Here is a 9,514-nt window from a genome sequence, read left to right as displayed (position 1 = left end):
TCCCGAAGGTGACGAGTTTGCGTTGGAGTCCTCTGGTGCACCGGACATGTCCGGTGGTGCACCGGACACTGTCCGGTGGCACACCGGACAGTCCGGTGTGCCAGACCAGAGGTGCCTTCGGTTGACCCTTTGCTCCTTTGTTGAATCCAAAACTTGATCTTTTTATTGGCTGAGTGTGAACCTTTTACACCTGTATAATTCTATACACTTGGGCAAACTAGTTAGTCCAAATATTTGTGTTGGGCAATTCAACCACCAAAATTAATTAGGGGCTAGGTGTAAGCCTAATTCCCTTTCATTTACCTTGATTCCCAACAAACCAGTATACCCTTGAGAGTCTTTTCTTTAGTCGGGTAAGTCTTGCTGAGTAATTGCGTACTGAGGGTTTTATTCCCTGTTGTTTTTCAGGTTATAATTTTGTTCTGTTATGGATGGTGCTAAGTGCCGGTGGGCTCGGCCTTCTTATATAAGTATATCCCATCTTTAGCTTCCTTATTGAGGATTGTCACTTAAGCTAGCATGTATTTTAAAACTTATAAATGTTTTATACATTCAAATTGTAATTCTTTTGAATCACTTGCTTTTGTAATCAACTCCGATGATATACATTGTAATCTTGTTATAACTTGTAAATGTTGTAACTTGTAACCATTTTGTAATAAAGAATTTCCGCTGCAAATGTTGGTGTGTGATTTGTATTTACTTAATCCTGCGATCTTGGTTGTAAGTAGTTTATCCGGGGTCCTTGGGACACTCGGACATATCCTGTTAAGTTGTTTGGTGCACACGCATAGCTGTCTGAGGTCTTTGAGACAAGGACAGGTGCATGTGAGCCCGATAACTTGGGAGGTTCTGCCACAGCTGGTATCGGAGCTTGATTAAGTATGATACAGTCACATACGTATTTTCAAAACAAAAAAAATTGGTTTTGGAAAATCTATTTTCAACTAAACACATTGTTTGGTTTTGAAAAACAGATTTGAAAAACTATAATGCTAGCGACATCCTCTGTTAAGCCCTAAATTAAGGACTACTAGGTGGCTTAGTTCAGAATACTAACCCACAACCTAGGAAGGGTAATGCATACATGTGTAATGTTATTTTTGAGGCCATTCAGTCTTGAATGGATCGACGCTCAAGGTAAGGTGAGATGTGAGGGCATGACCGAACAACCGTCGGTCTAGGGAAGAGCATAAAAAGCGCTTGATTATATACATGTTACACATATGTATATATGAAGGCTGCGAAGTGGAGTAATTACTTTTTGGGATTCAGTACCCCATGGATGTGTAAGGGCATACAGACATGGGAATACTGAAATGTGTAATGTACCACAATGGGCTGCCCTGTGGTTAAAGTGTGGCAGCGGCGCCTATGTGTGGCTCGACGCTTAATGAGGAGCTGGCCTCCATATAGAAATATATGGAGTATAAACTGTGGTAAACTGTCATGTGTGAATTGCATCATTGGGAATTGGGCTATGATGCAATTTTCTGCAGGTACACTAACTTCGAACTCGTATGTGTAGCTGACGACTAGCAACATATTGAGAGAGAACGTAGATATGCCACCGATATAGAACGCTATTGCCATATTAAGTTGGCAAAATTCGTGAGGATGAATAGAACGAGCATGCATCCTGATTGTTGCATTGTGTTTGTTGTTTTCGCAGAGAAATGCTTCCCTCACCTTTATTCTAATAATAGGTGATTGTGAACAAACATGCTTTTCTCATCTTTATTCCGATAATAAATAATTGGAAACTGTATGAAGTATTACTGTTCTATAAGCAATATCTAGCTTTGTTTGTTGTGTCCTTTAGACATGTGTTTATGTGGCCTGTGATTCTTTTTAGTTTGACCGCTAGTGCAACTTTGGTTTGTTTTCGTGCTTGTGTGCTAGTAGAATGCAGGTAGTTTGTTTGCATAAACCCAAAGCTAGGTCATGTCCCTGTTTAGTGAACCTTGATCTAATCGTGTATTAATTTCTTGACAACCTATCCTAGGTGTCGTCTTGTGTGAAGATCATTTTCTTCACAAGATTATTGGAGTTCTAGCAATTAGACCAAGTCATGTCCTCATCATCTCAACATGTGAAATTGTATGAGATCTAATTCATAATTTTGTCATTTCTTCAAAGTCCCTCTAAATCTTCAAAAGATGCATGAGTTTGAATTATCGATTCCTACTACATGGCCAAACTCGTGCAAATACAAATAGATGTTTAGGTAATTCCCTTATTGGACCTAAGATGCACTCAAACTTAAAAACAAGGATCTCGAGTCTGTAATCTTGACAATCCACTTGTAGCTCTCTTATGGTCAAATGTTCATCCGAAACCATACCCTTGTTCGGTTGGAGCAAGCTGGTATTCCTGTTCCAGTTTGCCTCTCCTTGAGGATCACTACATTGATGTTTTCTCAAACTTTTATCATCTTCCTTAAACTTGGATTCCCTGGCTAACCACGAGTTAATTGTGATGTTATTCGACATCCATCCTCGTCTTGTGTGCTAGGAATTGCTATCCATTTGTCCACCATTCTGAACAGACTCAGATAGTACAGTGTTATCAGAAAAAGCAAACTGCACACATGGAGCCTTATGTGTTCTTTTAGCCGATCTCGTCTCTATTGATGGACATCCCTAATTAGCTTAAAATGATACATGCTATACCCACTTGAGGAACCAACATCTTGGAGTACTCATCTCTACTCGGAACTGTCTTATGCTATCGCTATTATGGACAGGGTTACACGCCTCTCTACTCTTATAAGTCTTTCGTTCCGAATCTCGGGACGAGATTCTTTTAAGGGGGAAGGTTGTAACACCCCAGGTGTTTATCGTCTGCTCGACCACGAGTGCGGACTTTAACAGGTGATAGCGGCGAATGTAAAGGACACTAAATTTTAATCATCTTCGTCTATCACGATTTTGATATCGTGTCTGTCTCTATCTGTCTAAATTGTCCTAAATTATTTTGCAAAAAAATAGACTTTGGTAATTTTCGGAACATCGAATCCAGTATCGTTTGGGTTAAGCCATCGACGTCTTGCCCAAACTTTAATTCTGGAAATCGGATCTGGTTTCTTAAACTTCATTTGAAATTCTTTCACGCTTGCGTTGCACGTGTCTCTCTGTGGTCTGGCATCGTGGCGCGTGGCAGCTGCTAACCGGCGTCTGGACAGCGCACAACCTTTCGCCCACGTGAATGATGCGTGATGTCGCTTTCGAAAGGATTATAATTTTGATGCTACATCAATCTTGCATATTTATTTCGCGAAATGTCGAGTCTAGTGCCAGTTTAAAAATTATGGATTAAGAGAACATGAATTTGGAGTCCCGACCCACTCTGGTGATTGTCGTCCTAAACAAATATTATTAGAACTCGACGACAACAATATTGATGCAAAAAAAAACTAAATCGGACCTAGATAACTAGAACCGAACTGAGTATTCATAATTAATCTGTTTCCCTGTTCAGACTGCAGATAAAATTATCTGCTCTAAATTAAATCAAGCGCAGTCTTTACTAGTTTGACGGGTATCTTGTGTTTCGTCCGGTTTACATCACGCGCAGACTTAATCTAAAAACTAAATTATCTGTGTAGTCTTTTGTAACAAGAATTGGAGAAAAAAGCAAAAATCTGAATTTCTTATCTCCCTTCCACCGCCTAAACCATCTGACTTATCCCCTTCGCGAAGCCACCATTCCTGGTGCCGATCTCATCCTCTTATCCAAATCCTAATAGGAAAACAATTATGTTTCTGTTTTTAAGAGAGGAGAATTCACATTTTTTTCTCACTTGGCCACTATCGTTCCTTCTTCTTATCCGTGTATGCAGGGCAGAGGCTTCTAGTTTCTTCACCTGTGATCTCTCCCTCATCCCCTGCGCATAGGAAGTCAGCTTCTTCACGTCGCCTCCTCCCTAGGCGCCGATCCTACAGAGCCTCGCTGGTCATCCCTGCTCTCTCGACGTCTCTCCCATGGCGCCCTCCCCTTCCTGCCATGGCCGCCCCTCCCTGCTGCAGCTCGACGCTCCTCCCTGGAGCTCGCCCCTGCCCTCTGTCCAGCGCCCTCCCTGCTGCCCATGGTATGGACGCCAGCCCCCTCTCTTGTTGCCATGGATAGCCCCTCTTCCATCTCCTTCCCCAAGCACAAGTCCCATGGTCGCCCAACCTAGCTCGCCCAGCCACCTCTGCTGCTCCCATGGTGATCTCTAAATTTCTTAGTTGTTTTACTAGTTCTTGTTAATATCCTGCTGATGTGATGTTTTATGTGTGTTGATGTGTGCGATATGGAGTAAAATCCTTGGAGAAATAGGTGGAGAAGAAGGTTAAGTTCAACGCTCCTTAGGTGTTTGATGATATGCTCGAACTGGTGGCCGTCTTCGTTCTTGCTGAAATCGGGTCGGAGCATGATGTCGTGAGCCAAGTCGTTTGTCCGACTACTTAGTTAATGAATGATTTGGTTATATAATTATTGCTGTAATGGTATTTGATGTATGATGAAATAATTTGGCTGTGTGCCATGATTTTTTTGACGTCATGATTGGATAGTAGAAGTGTTGTTTGAGGGGAAGTTTAGGTATTAGGTGCAAATTTTACGAGGAGTGCTTAGAGAGTACATATGTCGAGTATAATTAAATGGATGTTATAAAACACCGAGGATGGTGTTGATTAGGCGAGGAATGCTTTGATAGATGCGTTGGTAAGTCGTGGTTAACTAAAATAGGAACTAAATTGAATTCAAAATAGGAACTAAATTGAATTCTTGCTGTTTGGGACTGCATGACCAGTTTTAGTTGTGCAGGTAGTTCAATGAAGCAAATTATGTTTTTTTAGAAATGTTATATATGAAAGTTGTAGTTCACTTCTTTATCTTGTTTGTGTAAAAATTTCATGACCATAGGTCTAGTAGTTTAGGAGTTACGATTTTTTCAAGTCCAGTTTCAGAATCTGTCCAAATTCTGTCTAGGTTTCGAAAATTGGACTGTTTGGCTAAGCTAAACTGAGAATCAGCCCTTAGTAATTATAGAAGAATTGTAGTACATTTCTTAAGCTTTCCAACAAATTTTGGAGCACCCTTTTTGGTGGTCTAGAAGTCAGGTTATGGCTGTTTGAAATGTGATGTCTGAATCTGTCTAAATCTGGACAGCAATATTTGTTTGTATTAACTGACTTCGATACACATTGAATTAATCTGAGATGTTTATAAATGAATTGTAGACAATTATATTAGCTTTCTAAAAAGTCTAGGATCGCCTGATTTCGATGTCTGAAACTCCAGTTATGAATTTTTGAAATAAAGAGCTGAATTCTGTCCAAATCTAGACAGAATTAAAGTTTAGCACTGTTTGACCTTTTAAACTGTCGAATCAGGTTGTGATGATAATATAAGAGTTATAGAGGACTTTCTAAGCTTTCCAGAAAGTCCTAGTTTACTATTTTTGGATGCTTATTTTGTGAGTTATGAACTAAACAAATAGTTGCTGTTCTGCTGTCCAAATTCAGCAAGCATTTAAATGACTATTTGGAGTTTCTTTTGTGTGGATACCTAGATTTAGTTAGTCCTTGTCTTGATAAATGAAGTTGGGTGGCTAATTTTCAGATCTGCACCTGTTATGGCTGTAGTGGATTGAGCTAATTGTATTGGCTAATATAGTGCAACAAAAATCATCAATGGGTTATAAGTGTTTGGTAGTGTTGACTGCCTTGGGCATGTTCTCAATTAGGTTTATTGTCTTCTTTGCTGTAGAATAGAATCGTGACTGTAGTTGACTAGTTTTGTTTTTATAGGTATGATCATGTAACTCCATTATTGATAACCCATTGGTCATGATACTTACAACCTAGAATTAGCTTTACCAGTGTTCTTGTGTCCTTATAATTATAAATAATGGGTTGTTCATTAGTGCTAATAATAGTGTTAGTCCGTTGGCAGTGTGCTCCAGTCCATGAGCTTAAGACTTGTGTGTAGTCTTATGATTGTTCGATGCTTGAGTTAGATATATTTAGGTGTAAAAGATGCGCTTGTGGTACTTAGTAATAGCTTCACATATAGTGTGCTCATAGGAATTGTGATGACTTGTTTTAAGTATTTATCTTCTTTAGTATAGATTATCTATTTTGTGTTCTTGCTCATGCTCATATGCAATATGCATCTCCAATAGGTACGCTAGATAATTATGCGAATTGGAGGGCATGGATCAGGATGGATCACAAGGTGGCATTGATGGACCCATCTCGATATGGACGACTTGATCAAGTGTCAGGATTGTTGATGCTCGCCAAGCGAACGTCATCTAACCACACTAAGCTAGTGTATCCCAGGCAAGCCCCGGTGCATTTGCCACCTCCTTGTTGTTTTAAAACTTTTATCACTTATATGGTGCATTAGGTGATATGAGTTAAGTGATGAAACAATTGATGCATTACCATTCCTTGGAATTTGATTATCTTCCTTGATACCTGTTTTATAAAAAGAACTAATGAGGCTTAGCTCTGCTTAGATAATTAAAAGTTGTTCTTTTTTTTAAAAAAAGATGACGTGTTACACGGGATATGGGAAATTTTATTGAAAAGGAAATTGGGATGGTGAATCCATATGGTCATGATGGATTCAACATCTAGAAAAGTACCTCTGTCAGGTACCAAAGATTGGGAAATGGTTTAAATAAAATGAGACCAGACGTTGAGCAGGAAAGGTCGCCCGTCTGTGTCGATTAAGGACCGTTCTGATTGTTGGTCTGCTGATTTAGGACCCTTTAACTGGCCACATGCCTCATCATGGGTAAGCTTAGCCTCGGCTGGACCAATACCAAAAAGGCCGGCCCGCAATGGGAGTGGAGAGATGGCGAGAGTATCGTGTATTCACCTGGCAAGAGGCTGGATGGTGGGGTACTGAGCTCTCGGTTGGCGGGGACCCGTTCTGGTCTTGAGAAAACCGTGGGCGAGTTGACATATACAAGGGTTAAGTGCTATATATGTTGTGTGGTTGGAGATCCCCAGCTGGGTATTAATCGATTCGGATCGCCGAACTTCTCAGATATGAAGACTGGATCTTCGACCTTCAGCGTAGATAACAAGTGAAACTAAAGTGGATAAAATGAAGCTAGTGTAGGCCAAGTGAATGCTCTAGATTAGGAAAAATCTAGATTCAGGAAAAGTACTTAATTTGTGAAGTAAAAGTTTGGCATAAGGATCCACTACTAGTAAGCTTTTCTGCAAAAACGAGTCTTTGAAATTTGATGAGCTTTACCTTGATTCCCAACAAACCAGCATACCCTTGAGAGTCTTTTCTTTAGTCGGGTAAGTCTTGCTGAGTAATTGCGTACTCAGGGTTTTATTCCCTTTTGTTTTTCAGGTTATAATTTTGTTCTGTTATGGATGGTGCTAAGTGCCGGTGGGCTCGGCCTTCTTATATAAGTATATCTCATCTTTAGCTTTCTTATTGAGGATTGTCACTTAAGCTAGCATGTATTTTAAAACTTATAAATGTTTTATACATTCAAATTGTAATTCTTTTGAATCACTTGCTTTTGTAATCAACTCTGATGATATACATTGTAATCTTGTTATAACTTGTAAATGTTGTAACTTGTAACCATTTTGTAATAAAGAATTTCCGCTGCAAATGTTGGTGTGTGATTTGTATTTACTTAATCCTGCGATCTTGGTTGTAAGTCGTTTATCCGGGGTCCTTGGGACACTCGGACAGATCCTGTTAAGTTGTTTGGTGCACACGCAGAGCTATCTGAGGTCTTTGAGACAAGGACAGGTGTATGTGGGCCCGATAACTTGGGAGGTTCTGCGACAACCAAAATATATTATATCCGTTAATCGAACACTACCCGAAACAACAAATCAGCTTACCATAAACAACTCGGTCGATACCGCTGCACACATGGCGTGGAGATGAACGCGCCAACGTGTACCGGAGAGCAGAGCGAAGCCGAAGGAGCACGACAGGCACCACGACGCAACAAGGTGGAGCACACGCCACGGAGGAGCTGTTGCGGCTGCTGTTTTGTGTGGCAAAAAACCAGAAGGATAGCGTCAACGGGTAGGAATGGAGCAGGGCACCAAAAGCGACCACACTAGACACCGGGATGCTGCTACTGGGCATTTTGTCGAACAGCATGCAAGCACGACAAGGGTAAGACATAGGGGCAGTGTGCTGCTGCGGCTAGCGCAGCACAGCGAGGCATGGGACAGCGATGGACACGACATGGACTAGCTGGGAGACGACATCGGCATGCTGGAGCTGCATGGGCGGCGGGGTTGCATGAGAAAATGATGAGCACATCAAGATCGATGATGCTCTCCACGACTCGCTGCCCTACTTAACATTTCGTCGAACACCCCATTCACATGGCCACAATAGTCCAAAATGGAGATCGATGGTGAGCTATCGGGGAGGGCATGCTATGGAGGAGCGGCGAAGAAGCAGCACGATGACGGAGGAACTTCAAGGCGATGGACAACAACAACTATGCACAAGGAGCAGTGAGGCTCAAGACTAGCGTCGCTTCCGGTGAGGATTCCGGCCATGGATTTGGAGCTTGGGCAGGGGCATGCAGTGACTTGGGAGTCCCGATGGCGAGCTCGCGAGCAGAGAACAATTGCTGCTTGCCGAAGGCAGGAAGTCGGCTGGGGAACTGCACCATGAGAATATCCATAGAGGGAGGAGTAGGGACAGAGAAGGGGGCGCCGAGTCTTTGCCCTGGGGAAGTTGATAGGGTGCAGGTTCGAATACCTAGCGTCGATGGGGGAGACGGGGATCTGACCATGGAGCTTACGGCTGCATGGGCCCATGACAGAGGAAAGGGAAGAGGAGTGCTGAGTAGGGGGAGGAGAGCGTTGGCAAGCTCATGTAGAAAGTTGGGTGCCGAGTGGGGGAATGGAGTAGAGGGAGCCGAGCTGCCCATCAGAGGAGGAAGAAGGGGACGTCGAGCTCACATCCATGGAGGAGCAGAGGGGTCCGGCTTGTCCTGGCAGGTGGTGAGCTCGGCCATGGGAGAAACGGCGCCCACGCCTTGGGGAAGAATGGCTTTGTGCTTGGGAGCTTCTGCTGCTAGCGCCCACAGAAGCGAGGCAAAGCAGGGGGAACCTCGGCCATGGGTGATTGCGCCATGGGAGGCTCCGAGTAGGAGGCGCCGATGAGGAAGATGTGCTGGGGAATGGGAGCTGCTGCTCCCTGCTCTGAACAGATCGGAGGGGAGCTCGACGTGTGCTGAGGGAGATGGCGGGGAGGTGTCCATGGACGAGCTTGGGGGAAGAAGAAGAGACGGTGGGGAAGACGAAGCCTGCGCTAGTGTCCTAGGCTCACCGTGCGCAGGTCAGCAGAAGGAGCAAAGAAGGGAGATAAAAGGGGTTAGCAGCACACGACATTGGCCGGCTGTAGCTACTGGCGAGCAGGTGCGGCATGCAGCCATTGGCTGGCGTAGCTGGTGGCCGGGCATTGGCTGCTAGCCAGTGCAGGCCGTGGCGTGTGGGAGAAAAGAAAACAGATGCTG

The 9,514-nt window shown here is 43.2% G+C and overlaps 1 protein-coding gene and 1 pseudogene across 6 annotated transcripts; one reads left to right on the top strand and one right to left on the bottom strand.

The window, feature by feature from the left end:
- The first annotated feature begins 3,687 nt into the window (after nt 1-3,687).
- Nucleotides 3,688-7,628, top strand: LOC103641668 (uncharacterized). Of its 6 annotated transcripts, none has more exons than XM_008665006.4 (3): nt 3,724-4,090; nt 6,170-6,329; nt 7,363-7,628. In XM_008665006.4, the coding sequence occupies exons 1-3, from the start codon at nt 4,006-4,008 to the stop codon at nt 7,367-7,369; spliced, it is 252 nt and encodes an 83-aa protein (XP_008663228.1). In that variant the 5' UTR covers nt 3,724-4,005; the 3' UTR covers nt 7,370-7,628. The 6 variants fall into 6 exon arrangements, 2 of the variants coding, with proteins under 2 accessions (XP_008663228.1, XP_008663220.1); XM_008664998.3 differs by having other exon boundaries at nt 3,730-4,209; XR_002266293.1 differs by lacking the exon at nt 7,363-7,628 and having other exon boundaries at nt 3,688-4,422.
- Nucleotides 7,629-8,423: 795 nt separating this feature from the next.
- Nucleotides 8,424-9,259, bottom strand: LOC103641659 (uncharacterized; annotated as a pseudogene).
- Nucleotides 9,260-9,514: the final 255 nt, after the last annotated feature.

Source organism: Zea mays, chromosome 1 (genome assembly GCF_902167145.1).
Source record: "Zea mays cultivar B73 chromosome 1, Zm-B73-REFERENCE-NAM-5.0, whole genome shotgun sequence".
Classification (NCBI taxonomy): Eukaryota; Viridiplantae; Streptophyta; class Magnoliopsida; order Poales; family Poaceae; genus Zea; species Zea mays.
The sequence above is the reverse complement of the archived record's forward strand: the minus strand, read 5'-3'. Positions and strand labels throughout refer to the sequence as shown.